This window comes from Artibeus jamaicensis, unplaced genomic scaffold (assembly GCF_021234435.1).
Source record: "Artibeus jamaicensis isolate MK-2021 breed Jamaican fruit bat unplaced genomic scaffold, CSHL_Jam_final scaffold_378, whole genome shotgun sequence".
In the NCBI taxonomy this organism is placed as follows: Eukaryota; Metazoa; Chordata; class Mammalia; order Chiroptera; family Phyllostomidae; genus Artibeus; species Artibeus jamaicensis.
This window is the reverse complement of record NW_026522044.1, coordinates 59402-76639: the sequence shown is the minus strand read 5'-3', so window position 1 is coordinate 76639 and position 17238 is coordinate 59402. Positions and strand designations below refer to the sequence as shown.

Here is a 17238-nt window from a genome sequence, read left to right as displayed (position 1 = left end):
AGTTGCTGAGTTGTATTCATGGATAAGAAATGCCAAGGCAGACCAACCTTGGTGCCCATTCACCTAGGAGTTAGGTCTCTTTCAGGGGAAGAAGGAGATAGATCTCAAGAGGGGTCTACATATGTGTATTGTTTCTATCAACTTATTTACATTTTAAAACTTTTTCTTTTGAGATAATTGGAGATTCACATTACAGTTGTATTTTTAAATGGGCAACCTGGCTAACAGCCCTTTCCACTAATGCATCATCTTATAGGTAGAAAGGTGGCATGTCTGGTTAATCTTTTGTTTTCTGGACTATTGGGCGGAAGAGGAAGTAAATAATCCATGTTCACTTATATTTACATTTACTACATAGAACACTATTAATAAGTATTTGATCAACAAAAAAAATGTATTCAACTTGGAAGACGGAGTTATAAAAAAAAGTGAGAAACAGACACTTTTGTGTCTTTCTTCCTAGTGAGCAATGAGAAAGCAGATGCAACAAATGAAAAGGAGACATAAGCCAGCATAACCTAGTTTAAGAGCATGCCTCCACTCAGGCCAGTTTGCATTTCTGGTTTTCTATATGTGATGCTGTTTTGGCCAATTTCCCCAGATGAATCTTTCTCTTTCCTCTACCCGCAGCTGTATTTACACATAGTCCATCACCTAGCTGAGGAGCCCTTCACATACCACACAAAGAAAGCTGGGTGGGTGAGCCTTCCCATAGGGGGATAGGATGGATGTTCAGGAGAGTCAGGTGCCAACAGTGGCTCTGGGCGTTATGGAAAAGGTACAGAATGTTTCACCTCCACTTTGATTCTTTTAGGTTCAAGGAGAGGATTGTGCTGAGCTCATGGGATTACATAACTGTGTCTATGAGCAAGCATCATCTTGGTTTCATTCGCTCAAATCATCTCTGAAGAATCGGATACTCAATCATTTTGGTCCAATGCCGGAGAAAGATGCAGATCCCCAGGTATATAAAGTGTCTCTTTGTAATCACTTGCCTCCATCAGATGAAAGAGCTTAGGGTTTATGATCAGATGGACTCATGGTCATCTACCAAATCAAGTGCAGAGAGCAAGGTAGATCTAATCTGGTATTGTATGGCTGGGCAATGGGCATCAAGGGTAAGACCAAAAGGACCCCAGAACTGGAGGAACTGAAATATAGCAGTACTGACTTGGGTCCAAGACAGATTTTTGAGAGATAAGTCGGGTGAGAGGTGGGAACACAGACACCATCAACAGTGGGAGTCCAGATTTACACCATAGTAATGTGTTAGGGCAACATGAATCACACAAAAGCCAGGCTTAAGAGAAGGGTATCCTGGGACCAAAGGCTGCCACTTCCGGGCAGCTTAGTAACTCTCTCCTCCATTGCTGCAGGGGATAGAAAATAAGGACTGCTACATTAAAGGATACCAACTGTAAGACCACAGCAACTTTTCATGCCCTGGTCCCTCCATGTTTCATCCTGCAGGCCTAGACCCTTGTCATTGTCCTCATCCAGGGTGGGAAGGACCTTAGAAAACTGACCCAATCGTTAAATTTGCAGTCTCTGATTGGTGTGGTTCAGTGGATTGGGTATCACCCTGAGAACTGAAAGGTCTCTGGTTTGATTCCTGGTGAGGGTATATGACTGGGTTGTGGGCCAGGTCACCAGTTGGGGCCATGGGAGAGGCAATGAATCAGTGTTTCTCTGGTACATCAATGTTTCTCTCCCTCCCTTACCTCTCTAAAAAATAAATAAATAAAATCTTTTAAAAATAGTTAAATTTACCATTGGCTGAATTATATGAGAAAACAATTCATTGGGTTCTACTGGGTCAGTCTATTTCCTAGAGAGACAGTTCTCTTTGAGAGATCAAAGTGCAGATCACAAGCTCTCCAGGTGAATGGAGATAATTAAGTTCCATCAGGCTTTGCTTGCCTGGTATAAATCAGAAAGCACTCTCTTTTTGAAGACAAGGCTGGAGATATGCTAGCCAAATATTTTCCCGCAGTCACCCTTCACACATTCTGAACTGGCTCTCCTACATCATCACCTCCAGAACTTCATGGGTACTTTACTTACACTCACTCCTGACTCTGTCACAAAAGTAAAATAGAATATGTACATTCTGATTTCCCTGGCAAAATATTGGTCCTGGTTACCTTTCTAGCTGTATGACCTTGGGTAAGTCTCTACTTTTCTCCCATTTCTGAAATGAGGCAGATAGATGAAAAGGTCTCTAAAGTCTCCTAATTCCTTTTGCATTTTAAGGCTTTAAAACAGCTTATTGGGCTAAAGTGTCTTGCTGTCTCCAGACCACAAAAGTGGCTTCTTTACTCCATGCAAGAGCATCATGAATGTTGAGGGGAGAAAGGCCAGTTAGTGCTTCCCAATAACCCAGGTCCTGGCTCTGGGACACTATGGCTTGGGACTACAGCAGAGCTCTGAGCAAGCTCATGATCAAGCTTAATGTTCCCCTTCACCTTCTGGAAAGCATTCTCCCCCAGTCAGGTGGAAGATAGTGATCAGCAATGATAACAGCATCTTCCACAAAAAAAAAAACACAGATTCCACAGAGTGGCTCATAAGGTTCAGTGACAGAAAGCCAAAAGTTGGGTTTTTTATCTTTTCTTTTTTAAAAAAGATTTTATTTACTTATTTTTAGAGAGAAGGGAAGGGAGGGAGAAAGAGAGGGAGAGAAACATCCATGTGCATGTTGCCTCTCACACGCCCCCTCCTGGGGACCTGGCCCACAACCCAGGCATGTGCTCTGACTGGGAATTGAACCGAGACTGTTTGGTTCACAGGCCTGTACCCATTCCACTGAGCTATACCAGCCAAGGCCATATCCTTTCTTATTAGGACTGTTACATGTTGATTTGGAAGCAGCAGCATGAGCAAAAGAACAAGTAAAAAACCCAAATTCCATCCAGTTTGATCCAGTCAATGCTGCAGACCCAGTGGTTCCATTAATAAGAATGTGCTAAGTCTTGGGAGGAGGCTTCTTAGAAACAGCCATAGATATTAACATCAGCTTAAATATCTTCATTAATTTTCCTGGGAAACTTTAGAATATGTCTATCTAATATTCAAAACTGATAATATGAGGGAGAGGATATTACAGAATGCAGCGAGGGACAAAAACGAACCCAAATCAAGCTGGAAGAACAGAGAGGCCAAGAGAGCAGTGGTGCTTGGGGCAGAATTAGGTGAGCCAGTTTGGAGGTAGATGATCCCATGTGTAGGTGATTTGAGCAGAATGTGGTTTTCTACAGTCCTAAAAGAAACGTTCAGGAAATTGGGGGCAGAGAGCTCATTTTGGACTTAGCAGAAAGTAAGTCACCGATGTCTAAAATGTGTGTCTAGGCAGCTTCTGACAAACAGCATTTTGATGAAGGGTTTTTGTGGGATGGGAAATCTCCTTAGTAAAAGGAAACCTGAGAACAGAATGCATTTCTCATATGAATGTGCTCTCTGATTGGAATGTTTGCAAAGTGGGATTGCTGGGCTTTGGGGCTGTGAATCATAAGTTTGGTTTCAGGGGAGAAGTGAGTTGTGGCCCTACATAATGACATAGCATATGCAGACTACAGTGCCTTCAGTCAGAAGCATGGAAATGAAGGGAGTTAAGAGACATGCAAAGCCTAAGGAAGAGGCCATGGGAATGGAAAGCCCACAAGTTGTATGCATCTGTCCAGAGCACCTTAAATCTAGCCTTAGAAGTGGAAGAGACTGAGTAGTGGATATTCCAGCTTATAAAATCACACTGGCTAGGAAGTATAGTAAATATGTTAAGATATTTATTTGCTTCCTTTAATAACTACCAAAAATAAATAGCTTAAACAAGATAGCAGGCATATGTCTTGGAGGTGTAGGGCAGCTCTGTTCTATGAGGTTGTTGAGAGACCCAGGTTCCTTCCTCACTAAGCTCTACCATCCTTTGAATGTTTTCCTCGTCATCCTGATTGAAGTAGGCAGATCATCATCATGTCCATGGTTCTAGCTAGAGGAAAGGGAGAAAGAGGAAGGAAGGCGGAGGGTATGTGCCCCTTTCCCAGGACATGACCTAGAAGTCACATATATCACTTCCCTTTACATCTTAGTAGCCAGAACTTTGTCTCACAGCCTCACCCAGCTGCAAAGGAGGCTAAGAAATGTGGTCTTATTTTTCTGGGTGGCTATATGTCCAGCTAAGATAAGGAGAATAGATAAAGGGGCAATTATTAGTCTCTGCCACACACAGAAGCAGTTTCACCTAGGATATTTACCTTACTACTGTCAAAATCTGCCCATTGATATCACTTCCATGGGGATAAGATGAACTCATTTTGTTTCTCTGTTGCAGATTAATCCAAATGGTCCAGCCTGGTGCTGGTGGACATTAGCAGTTCTTCCATTGGAAAGCCGAGCTCAGCTGCCATTCCTAGCAATGAGATCCTTAAAGGATAGATTGAATGGCATTCGGCGTATCCTGGCCTTTATATCTCGAAACCAAAACTAGTCAGAGTGGATTGCTGACGAGAAAGTTCTACCCTCCCCACTGCCTAAGGGAGTTGTCTTGTAAATACATCTAATTGCAATAACATCCTAACAGAAGGAAGTATCAAACAAAGGCATTACCCTGCTGTTGATTACAGAGAGAAATTGAGAGAAAGACAAAGAATGTGACCTGTTAGAAACTTTTTGTCTTAAGATACTTCTTGACATGCTGCACAACTACACACACAGCAGGGGTGTTCAAGAGCCCAGAAAAAATATTGCTTTTAACATAAAATTTTCTAAAAGTTTAAAGTGGTTTTGCTTTAATTTTCTTTCCTTCATTGGCGAATGACTGTGTGATTGAAATGTGAAGCAGAAATACTAATAATGTTGCTACATTATTTCATTGGCTTGTGGTCCTATTCCAAATGGTTTAGTTTGATAAAGCATTGTATAAAATAATATTTATACTTCTTTTTGTTTTACTAATTTATTTTTGCACTACTGTATCCTTTTTTCTACATGTATGTTTGTAACTATTTAAGTGTACATTACTGAAGTCGGTTGCTTTATTTATTGATGTAGTTTGCCATGTAACTAGGGGGAAGTAACAAAACTACAAATGTGCCATTCTTTTATCATGTTCCTTCTTGTATGTATCAAAACTCATACCAAACAATGAGTTCTGGGTTGCAAAAGAGGGTTTATATCCACACCTATATGTAGTCTTTGCCCACAAAAAAATGTGCCATTTTTGCTTTAACCATTTTTTACTATGTTCGACCCCAGTTCTTGAACCATTTTTGTGTCTCTCTGATTGGATGCTTAAAGGAAGTTCAAAATTATGCTAAATCATCTTTCTTCACAGACTCCATTTTATTTTCACATTGAATTCAACAACATGAAATATTTAAGGGATTTGAAATAGATTGTAAAGTAAACCAGGATAAAGTAAAATAATCCATTTTCCATGTGTTATACAGAGCAAAGCTGAAGGAACTATTTTTCGGGAACAAAGTGATGAATCAGAGGAGTGTCCTTTATTACAGTCTATTATAGGCATTTATCTCGGCAATCTAATTCTAAGTGTTTCTAATTTCTCCCCAGTTCAGTTAGGAATGGGATTTTTAAGCAAGGTAACATTTAACCCTTCAGAGGGAATGGTTTTCAGATTGGTATATCACGGTTAGGTCCAACTGGCTTCCATACCCCATTTCTTCTCAGGGCTCTGAGGATCACAGCATGGCCAGAATGTGTGGAAACACTTGATGAAGAACTGTTTGTTGTGAAAAGTGTAAAAAACCTGGTAGAAAAGGTAGAATGCTTTAAAGAAAACAAACTATCACTTTGGTTTTATAATCTTTTTAAAGGAACCAGAAAGTTAATCCATGATTTTATCTAACTACTGCCTTTCTTCCTACTTGCAGTGGGCCAAAAATTTCAATATAGAGAGGGAATGGTGGATAAGGAGTGAACCCTGTTTTATCTTGCTTAGAATTAGTGTGATTCCTTTAGTTCCAAGCAAACATGAAAAATAGCATGACTATTCTGTGTTATAATGAAAGAGTGAAAAGATTAGGGCAGGGAAGAAGTGAATTGTGTGTGCCATCAGTACCTTTGCACAAAAGATTCCCCCACCCCATGATTGTGGATGGCTGCAGTGTGCTGTTTACTTGAGGCCTGTCCACTCTGTTAAGGTAAGAGGTTAATGCCTCAAATAATGACTCTGACTTCTTTCCTTACCACCTGTGGCCAGAAGCAGAAAAGGCAGAATGAGATAATCTGCATTTTCTTAACAGACGTTATGTTGTCAGAGCATCACATTACCAGGTTTGATGTTTGGAACCAGACTAGGCTGTTGAGGAATGGCAGGATAGACATGGTTACCATCCAAGCAAACTCTTCAAGACTCTGGGGGTATGAAATTACAGGCTTCCACTTCGACTTGGTGCACAAACATGTGGTCATAACACAGTCCTAGTTTAATAGTTTCCTATTATCTAGTGTAAATGCACCCCGCAAAGGGTTATAAGCATTTCTGCTTACTAGATGTGTTACTTTTGTGATTTATCTTTTTTCTGAGCCCCAGTTTCCTCATCAAGCAAATAGTAATGATAAATACCACATACGTGGGAGTTATGAACATTAAATGAGATAAGATATGCAAATCACTTAGCATAGTACCTAGATTAGAGGAATCATTCAAAATAATACCTGTGATTAGATTATTCATTGTTATAGAATATCACTAGGGGCATACATTTGCATAAAATGCTTCCTTTATACACAATTCCTATTCTAACTCCTTTAAACTCAGTTGGGGAAATCCACACCACTGAGTTTTGGACTATAACTTAATGCTTTACAGATAATTCCTTTTGGAGTCAAGTCTCTTAGGGCAAATGAAAAGACCAGAAAACAAATAATGGTGAGGGAGAAGGGAGAATTCTGTGTTAGCAATTTTTTCTTATTTCTGTAGGGCTGAAAAGTAGTATTGTTTGGAGGTCTAGAGTTTTTGATAAAATGGAAGCCTTAAATTCTATCTTTGGTAGAATAACCAACTCATCACTCCCTGCTCTCCAAAATGTATTAAAAATCTTGGCCATGCCAGGGTGAGCAAATTTTACAATCTATGACTTTTGTGCTTAGTTCATGGTATTTCCTCATGCTCCCCCAACAAATATGTATTGTGAACTTACTACATACCAGGTACTGAGCCAGATGACTTCACATATGTGAGCCTGTTAAATCATTTTATTTCTCACATCCACCCTGTGAGATCATTTATCATCCCCCTATTATTGGATGAGAAAGCCGAGGCTCTGCAATGTTAAATTCTTTGCCTAAGTAACACAGTCAGCCAGTAAGTAGGCAGGCTTGTTTTTGAACCCATTATTTTGCAGATTTTTAACATTTTAAATATCTTGTGTTATACATAACTTTATTAAATAGGCATGACAAATCACAAAAGCACCCCAGAAGCTCACAATGGGAAGTTGCAGGTTAAGTAAAAGTAAATTACCTATTACATCTCTACTTAATCTAGGTAGAAAGGGAAGCTTGATTTTTTAAAGTAAAATTCCATATCACAAAATGCTTCCTGTAAACTGAGTACTTAACTCCAGCAAATTGAGATCTTGGCAAGGCGGAGTTGCACTTGGCTCTCAGTAGCCTAGATACACATTTGGGTGGGTAGCTCCTGCTGTTCAACTATTTAATAATCAGGGTTATGCACATCCAGAGGTGAAATGAAGACATTTTTACTTACAAATGGGTATTTGCAAATGTGCTAAGTTAACCTTGAGAGAGAAGTGCCTGTAATCTCTGTTCCTGGTCATTTTTAAAGCTTTGCTTCATGACTTTGTAGCCTTTTAAAAATTTGCTGCAGCAAATATGATTAACAAAAGTTTACAAAACAACAGTGCAGTTTATACATCACTTTAAAAGTTGCTTAACATGCCTGGTTGGTGTAGCTCAGTGGATTGAGTGTGGGCCTGTGAACCAAAAGATTGTGGTTTGATTTCCAGTCAGGGCACATGCCTGGGTTGCAGGCCAGTTTCCAACGGGGGATGCATGAGAGGCAACCACACACTGATATTTCTCTCCCTCTCTTCTTCCCTTCCCTGCTAAAGATAAATAAATAAAATCTTTTAAAAAATAAATGAAAGTTGCTTAACATGAATCTATTGTCAAAGCAACAATAATAAACAACAAAATAAAAGAGCAAATCAATGATGAGGCTTCATAGGCTTATCTTAGATAAACTAATTCCATCATTTCATGCGGTTCTCAGTAATGCTGGGAGTAAAATATTAAGCAACACATTTAAACAGCAGCAAATGTGTCTGTGTTTGTTACTCTAATTATTTATTGAGTAGCCATTTCACTCTCATTCTGTAATAAACTGAAAGGGGAATTAAGGTAATGCTTTTCCCTCCCATATGGCTATTCAACTACCTCTATATACTTGATTTCTCTTTAGTATTTTCTTTCCTCCAAATCTGTACAAAGAAAAGTTTCAGCTCATGTATGTTGTAATAACAACATGATACAGACAGTCTCTGTGAAAACTGTTCATTAAAAAATGTTTTCTATTGTCTCATTTTGTGTCTAATCCAGCTTTACCTACACTTTACAATTACCCAAATACTTTCATCTTGTTGCAAGTATTTTATTGAAAGCTCAATAGAAAGGAAAGCTATTGGAGCATCTATTTTGTTCATATTCCTATTGGTTATGATACTTTTGACCAGAAGATCTTTCAAGGAAATATTCAGCAAGCTCTTATGTATGTGACAGTGAGGCAGATGTGAATTGATTAATGTGATATGTGTTCTGAACACCTAGCCATAAATTGTTTTAAAGATTGACCAGAAAAACTTTCTTAAGGAGTTGTGTTGAAGTATTTTGCCAATAATCTACCCACAGTTTATTTGTAAATCTGTTCATATATTGGGTTTGCTTAAAGCAGAGCATACTACTTAGTCTGGTGGGGGGTTGGCATTATGAAATGTTTATGAAAGTGAATTATACATTTTTATTTCAATTAAACAGTTTCTCAACAATAGGCTAAAGCTAAGGCATAGACCTTTTGACAGGAAAATTGGTAACATTGACTGGAACAATGAATGATATTGCCCAAGCTGCTTCTAGCAAGAGAGCTTCGGGAAAAACTCATCTTAGGTACAGAGCCCATTTTAGTCTCATGCCACTGATGACTTTATATAAACTATATTTTACCAATGAAGAAAGAAAATGATATGGGAGTAGGACAATTAAAAAATGAAATGATAGGAAATTCCACTTGGCCTGGACCTTGTTCTTTGTAACAGGATCTTTGGGTAATTGAGAAAAAAAATCAGAACTCCTGCCCAATGAGGCCCCAGAGGAAATGCTTGCCTCTGTCAGAAGTTGCCCTTCTAAGCCCAGTGTGCCACACTCTGGCTCTCATGAGATCTAGTACATTTTGGCCAAAGGCACACTCTTCCCTCCAAGGCAGTTCTTCTGCCCAGAATGCTGGCACAACTTTCTCTGGAGAATTTGATTGAATCACCTAAAGAGATCTTGTTTGCAGTTGTCCCCTAGGCCTTGAGCAAAGCCAAAGCCAACACTTTCTGTTTCCTTGCCCCTGAGACCCACCCTGGCAAAATTGAGTTCTCCAGGGCCAAGTAAGCACTTTTATCAGAGGACCACTAGTTGGGGGAGCATTATGTTCACAAATGGAGTTAAGCCCTTAGGTTTAGGCAGTCTATAGGGATGAGGTCCAGTTGGAGGGAGGGAAGACAGGAGAGAAGGGTTGTGGAAATAGATAATCATGACAACTGAAATGGTACCCTTTTTACCTCTCTTTGGACAGAACATCATACACCCTTTTCCCCTACTGACTAGATTTGATCTGATTAGGAATGCCACTTACGCTCACACCAAGACTGCGGTCATATCTTTAGGAACTGCGAGTCATGTTCTTATACTCTTAGGCAGCCAAAGGCCTAGCTTTTCTGTTCAAGGAGGTTTTCTCTCACACACCCTGCTACCTGGAAGACACTTCACCAGCTCTCCATAAGTTTGGGTTCAGTGGGTCTGAGGCAGGCTGCTTTAGGCTTGGCAAGAGGAGCCCTTAAGAATGACATCTGGCAGTTCCCCTAGGGAAACACCCTCTCATCTGAACTTTGAAGTTGAGGTAAGTACTAGAAGACCTCTTTTCTACTTTATTTATTTTCTGCACACATGTCAAATATTTTATTCAACTCATTAATTAATGAGGAAACCAGTAAAATGTTAATACAACCTGTTCCAAGAAGAACCCCTTTCCACTTTAAAAATTCCTTCATCTATGGATTTATAGCCATGGATTGCTGGTGACCCTCCCATTCAGGCATCTGGCCTTCAACAGGAGAGAAGTTGTTTCATTAAGGGGCTTTAAAAATATTCAGGAAACATGGAAACATACCAGATAGATGGGGTCATTGCATCTACAAACCAAATCTGAAATGTCTTGCTTCTGGTTGTCCTTGTTTGTCAGACAAAGAAGATAATGAATATCTGTTTTGTGGAGGGATATATAGGAATCTTTTGATGATCTGTCCTTTGGAAAAAAAGGGCTGAATATGTTTTTATGGCCTGCTGGAGAGGGCCATAATTTGACAAATCACAATGATAAGAAGAAGCCTGGGATCTAGCAGGTTACCAATAGTTAAGAAACTAGCACTTATTGAGTGCTCACTGTGAGCCAGAGCTTAATAAACCTCAGCTCATATAATCCTTATAATAATCCTATTTGGCAAATATTCTTAACACTATCATTTTACACCTGTGGAAACTGAGATTTAGAGATGTGAAATAATTTCCGTTTTATGATCCTTCCAATGTATTAAGACAAACAAATAAAAACAAAGAAATGTCAAAGACAAGGTTTAAAAAAATTGTGGTAACACTTTCACACATCTCATTACAAGAGCAATTGAACACAGTATGGGTTTGCTATTCATAAGATAAATCCAGGACTTGTATTAAAATTAATTTGTACTGCACTATGTACAATGTGCTCTGCAAATGTCTGCTGTGTGGTCTACAAGCTTTAAGTTGTATGACAAATGTTTCTGTCCAAACTTATCAGCAAAATTCTGTGAATATATGGAAAATAGCCTTGTTGTGAGATAACCTCAAACACAGATGCCCTTCATGAATGTAAGGTTTTCATCAAATGGCTTTCCTAACTGCCCATCCAACTCTTGCCCTGACCAAAGTCTTCTGACAGCAGAAGGCCCCTCACAAGTACATTCGGTGCCACTAAGTTTCACAGCTTTGACTCTTACTATAGCTTCTAAAGGGGTAGTGCAAGCTTGAAAGTCCTTCCAGGCCAAAACAACGTTGTCCTGCCATTTTTGGTTATGTGAGTAGATTAATCTTATTTCATTGTTCTTTTTATCATTGTATCTCAGTGGTTATCACCATTATTGTGTCACACACAAACATAAAACATTATGTATCTGCTGTCTAGAAATATGTACACACACACATACACACAATTTTGAATACACTTTCCATACAGTTTACAACCTGTTCTAGACCTCTGAATCAATGAAGGTCAGTCATGTACTCTATGTATAAAAACTCTCTGTACACTAGCATCCATGATCTTCAATAGGAAATTCTAAGCCATAATTATTTGAGGCTACCAAGGTTAATACAAGAGCCCCCTAATATTTCAGTGATTTGGTGGTTATTTAACATATCAGGACAACATGCTAAATTTGAAATTGATCCAGAGTCCCACTTTTTCCAGTCTGACAAGTTAGAGGACTCCCTCACACACACCTCCCTCTGACTTAATTTCCCTGGAATGATGGCCACTGGGTTATAGCCTAGAATTGACCCAGTAACCAAGAAATTATAAATAGTCATTGAATCTCTGTGGGGCCGTTCTATGTAAACAGAAAATGTGTATGTTTTTCTGCCTTTGCGAATCAGTTAAAAGCCATGTATATGGGCACATATACTGGGATGGGGGGGGGAACTCTTAGACTTCCTGACATGCATCCATGGATCATCCTGCTCTATTTACTCTCTGATTTCTGAACATTCACTTCCTGTTTTGTTCCCTGTTTTATTCATCTGGTTGTCTCTGTCCTTGTCCCATCACACTTGAGCTCTCCAATCTTGGACCCATCGTTATGTTTCTTTCAGGTTTCTTCCTCTCTTTTAAGTTTTATTTTCTTGAGCTTTACATTACATTGTTCTATACTTTTGGTCTTAGCTCCCCCTTTTCCTCAATAAACTCTGAACACCACCTGGCTGTTCTTCCTCTGCTTGGTCCAATTGACAGTTTCCACTGTCTCCTGAAAATAGGCTTTGCCTTATTCTTCTAAAGAGTTTCATTACGGCCTCCCAATATACATTTGCATTTTGGTTATATTTTATATAGATTTCAGCTTTGCAAACACAAAAACAAATCAAACCCCAAAACTCAGGAAGCCACATTGATCTATATTTTTTAAAAAATCTACTTCTGGCTATCCTTTTATCCTCCATTTGTTTCCACCATTCAGAGCTGCTGCTTTGTGAGGAGTAGAATTATATCTTTCCCACCCCTCTCTTCCCTTAGCTGTGGAACTAAAGAATAAAAGATTCTGGAGACTTCTCCCAAGATGGAGGCATAGGTGGGAACACTTTGCATCCTCACACAACCAAATCTAAAAACGATGAAGTTTTAACAACAATAAACGCAACCAAACCACACAGAAAATCGAATACGGAGTCCGAAAACAATGAGAACCGCTCAGCTAAACGAGTGAGAGGGGCGAAGCCAGCAGCGGAGCAGGTCGGGCAAAAAAGATCCCCCGACCCGGGTGGTGCACCGGCAGCCCAGCCGAGAGCACGGATCCAAGGTGTGGGCTAGCTATGGGCGGAACCCAGGGAAGAGGCGCAGTTGGCTGTCAGCAGTTGGTTGCACATTTGCATGCAGATAAACCAGTGAAGAGGTGAGCGTTGAGACAGATTGCGCAGGCCCTGGTGGCCGGCGCTGGGTGGCGGCCTCACACACTTGCGCTGGAGCGGTGAGGCGGACTGGGTAAGCTGAGAGGACCGCCAGTGCTCCCTCTCTGACCCCACCCCGACATATAGCGTCACAAACCAGCGACCTGGGTGGCCCCGCCCTCGTAAACACCTAAGGTTCCTCTCCGCATACGTAACAGGCACAGACAAATCAAAACATGGCTCAAGAACAACTCAGAGCCCCAGAGCCGATAAATCTAAGCGATGAAGAAATAGCTAAACTTTCAGATGCACAGTTCAAAACACTGGTGATCGGGATGCTCACAGAACTGGTTGATTTTAGTCACAAATTAGAGGAACATATGAAGGCTAAACTAATTGAAATGAATGGTAATGCACAGGAAACCAATAGTAATGGAAAGGAAACTGGGACTCGAATCAAGGGAGCAGACCAGAAGGAAGGAAAAAAATGACCAAACAGAAAACTATGAAGAAACAAGAATTCAAAAAAATGAGGAGAGGTTTAGGAACCTCCAGGACATCTTTAAATGCTCCAACATCCGAATTATAGGGGTGCCAGAAGGGGAAGAGGAACAGTCACGAGTGGAAACCTTATTTGAACAAATAATAAAAGAGAACTTCCCCATTCTGGCAAAGGAAATAGACTTCCAGGAAATCCAGGAAGCTCAGAGAGTCCCAAAGAAGTTGGACCCAAGAAGGAGCACACCAAGGCACATCATCATTACATTAGCCAAGATTAAAATGAAGGAGAGAATCCTAGAAGCAGCAAGAAATAAGGGGACAGTCACCTACAAAGGAGTTCCCATCAGACTATCAGCAGATTCCTCAAAAGAGACCTTCCAGGCAAGAAGGGGCTGGAAAGAGGTATTCCAAGTCATGGAATCCAAAGACCTACATCCAAGATTGATCTATCCAGCAAAGCTTTCATTTAGAATGGAAGGACAGATAAAGTGCTTCTCAGATAAGCTCAAATTCAAGAAGTTCATCCTCACCAAGCCCTTATTCTATGGAATAGACAAAAAAACTGTACTTGAAAAATAACTAAATAAAATTAATTTAAAAAAAAGGGACTTACCTAAGAAAAAGAAGATAAAAAAGATGAACAGTGAAAGGACAGCAAACTCATAGTTATCAACAACCACACCTAAAACAAAAGCAAATTAAGAGGACAGCTAGATCAGGAGTGAACCATAGAAATGAAGATCACATGGAGGGTTAGCAACAGGGGAGTGGGAGGAGGAGAAGGGGGAGAAGGTACAGAAAATAAGTAGCATAGATGGTAGATAGAAAATAGATAGGGGGAGGGTAAGAATAGTAGGGGAAATATAGAAGGTAAAGAACTTGAGACACGTGTTCATGAACTAAAGGGGGTGGGGGAGGGGTGTGCAGGGTGGAGGGGAACGGAGGGGCAAAATAGAACAAATGTAATGGCATAATCAATAAAATAAATAAACTTAAAAAAATAAAAGATTCTGTTTGGCTAAAAACAGAGATCATCAGACTGAGCCCAAGGATTTATATGTGGGGGCCCATAAACAAAACAACTTTGTTTTACTGTTTTCAAACAGAATCTTAGTTAGGTCACTTCTACCAATACCATTTATTAAGTGAAAATTAATGACTATCAATTTACAAAACAGGATTTGGGAATTTTCAAAATGAGAGCTAGGTAGATGAACTCTTGGAGTTACACTTTTAATTTACCTAAAACTACATGGCAAAAGGAAAATACTGTATTCCGATTGTAAAGACATGACCTCTGTACATAGTCTTTTTAAAAATTATTTTATTGTTGCCCTGGCTGGTGTAGCTCAGTGGATTGAGCACGGGCCTGCGAACAAGACAATCGTGGTTTGATTCCCAGTCAGGGCACATACTGGGGTTGCAGGCCGTTCCCCTGCAGGCCAGTTCCCAGCAGGGGACGCATGAAAGGCAACCATATATTGATGTTTCTCTCTCTCTCTCCTTCCCTTCCCCTCTAAAGATAAAAAAATAAAATCTTTAAAAAATTATTTTATTGTTGTTCAATTCTTTTTAGATTAATGGTGGTGTATATAATCTTTATAAGGGCAATGGAACCACATTCTAAATAATTTTCTCCAGAGCTTAGCTTGAGGAACATGATAGTCAAATGTTTCTAGATATTGTCACCCATGCGGTTCTTGGAACACGAGTTGATACTGGATCCAGAACCTGCTGCCATTAGATGAACCAATTTGAAGTCTAATATTTCGTCTAGAAGAATATCAGATCAGAAGGTTTAAGAACTCTAGATGTTTTAATTTCAGTAAGTGCAGCCAGAAGGCCTGCTGGGGTTTCAATAGAGGACTGGTAGAGAAGAGGAAGTAGCTGATATTAAATAACATTGTGGGTATAGTTAGCCTGGTTTGAACTTAGAAGATCAGAGTGAATGAAGTAGTAAGCCATCCCAAGTCAGTAGTGCCCAGCAGGGTGACAAACTTGGAGAAATAAACATTTGTCCCTGTTGTGGGCTGAATTGTGTTCCTTACAAAATTTATATGTTGAAGCCCTAACTACTTCTGCCCAAATACTTTTAAATGTGACTGTATTTGAATATATAGTCTTTAAAGAAGTAATTAACTTTAAATTAGGTCATTAAGGTTAGCCCCAATCCCAAATGACTGGGGTGTCCTTATAAGAAGAGAAAGGACCACATGAGGACACAATGAGAGAATGACCATATGCAAGGCAAGGAGACATCAAGAGAAACCAGACCTGCCACACCTTGATCTTGGGCTTCTACCTTCAAAAACCGAGAAAATAAATTTCTGCTTTTTAAGCCACCAATCTGTGTTATTTTTTAATGGAAGCTTTAGCAAATGAATACAGTTCTTCAGTTTTACATACCAGACTCTAAATCCCATTCTAATATTTGGGGAAGTCCCCATTGATGAGTGTGGGTGGGAGGCAGAGCCTCTCTAGCAGCAGCAAGGCTGCATGAAGGTGGAGTTCCTGGTTCAACATCAACAGTGTTAGGCGGCAGGCTGCCATGTCTAGTACCTATTGGTGACAAGTGTAGTAGTGTACTGAGATAACTAGTAATGCAATGCAATGCTCATTATTGTGGTTTTCATAGACCTAGGCCAGGCTTGCTAGCTCTCCTAAGGACTCTGTGAGCTACTAAACTAGTAGAGCCACTGACTGGTATGATTCAGGTCTATATCTGTATCCAGAGAGTAACGCAATGGTAAATGTTACTAGGTATCAGAAGCATTCAAAGTTGGATGCCTAAAGGCTTTAGGATTCTCAGTAGTCAGGCAATTTGGAGCAGTGCTCTAGCCATCAGAGATGCTGGGAAGAGGAACACCTGACTTGAGAGGTTTTTTTTCTTCCTCTACTTTTTTTTCTTCTCCTTCTCCTTTTTCTTTTGTCCTTTCTTTGTGTTCCTCATCCTTGGCCAATATCCTGGCTAAGCCACTAGGCTCCACAGACATTCTTCAGCCCTAAGTGGGGCCCTTGAGAGTAAGGTACCTCTGAGAGCCCTACTCAGTTAGGGGGTCTCTTAGGAATTAAAACTGCCTTAGAATTTGTTCCCTGCTAATCTATTCCAGGCCTTTTTTCACTCAGTCATGAAGACTGGAGATAATGATAATACCATATTATTTCTGTGTAAACTTTTATTCTCCATTACTTGGAAACCAAGGCTTATCCCTGGACACAGTTACAGCTCTATAATATCTATATATCTATTAAGGGCAGCAAGTACTTACTAGTTGGAGGTGGGGAGATGGGCCAAGAAGAAGGGCCACTGTGTGTGGTCAGGGGGTTATCGTGAAGCTTAGTTAACATAACAAGCACACTACTTCTATTTAGATGGTGGCCCTCTACTACAGTAGAGGAGCAGAAATAGTAAACATCTCTAAATATACCCTTTTTCATTTTTTACTTAATATTAAAAATGTATGTTATCCTTATCAAAGAAGGCTTTTATTACTTTTACTTGAGAGTAACTTTGAGAGACAGATGGTTATAAGCAGGTCTATATAGCTCACTCAAGCTATTCCTTGGTGCCACCACTCCTGAGCAGGAGGCATCTAAGTTAAAAATCTTTTATTAGAAGACAGTTGTTCAGATCCAAGTTCAGTTTTTGCTCTTAGGGACCTATGCCAGCTCTGCTCACTATTCTCCCAAGCACGGGATTCAGAGCTTTTGTGGTCTCACCATTTGGGCTTAGAGTGCAGCTCTTAGCCGATCATGTTTTTAAAAATTAACATAACTAATAAATTCACTTTTATAGTCAGT

General features: G+C 39.9%; 1 protein-coding gene and 1 pseudogene across 2 annotated transcripts in view; one reads left to right on the top strand and one right to left on the bottom strand.

The window, feature by feature from the left end:
- Positions 1–7094, top strand: part of LONRF3 (LON peptidase N-terminal domain and ring finger 3) — a 35649-nt gene extending 28555 nt beyond the window's left edge. For both annotated transcript variants that reach the window (XM_037146006.2, XM_037146007.2), the window contains 2 exons: positions 815–964; positions 4328–7094. In XM_037146006.2, coding sequence (XP_037001901.2) covers positions 815–964; positions 4328–4483 — 306 coding nt within the window. In that variant the 3' untranslated portion in view covers positions 4484–7094. The remainder of the gene's footprint in view (positions 1–814; positions 965–4327) is intronic.
- On the bottom strand, positions 5101–5209 carry LOC119049868 (uncharacterized; annotated as a pseudogene).
- Positions 7095–17238: the final 10144 nt, after the last annotated feature.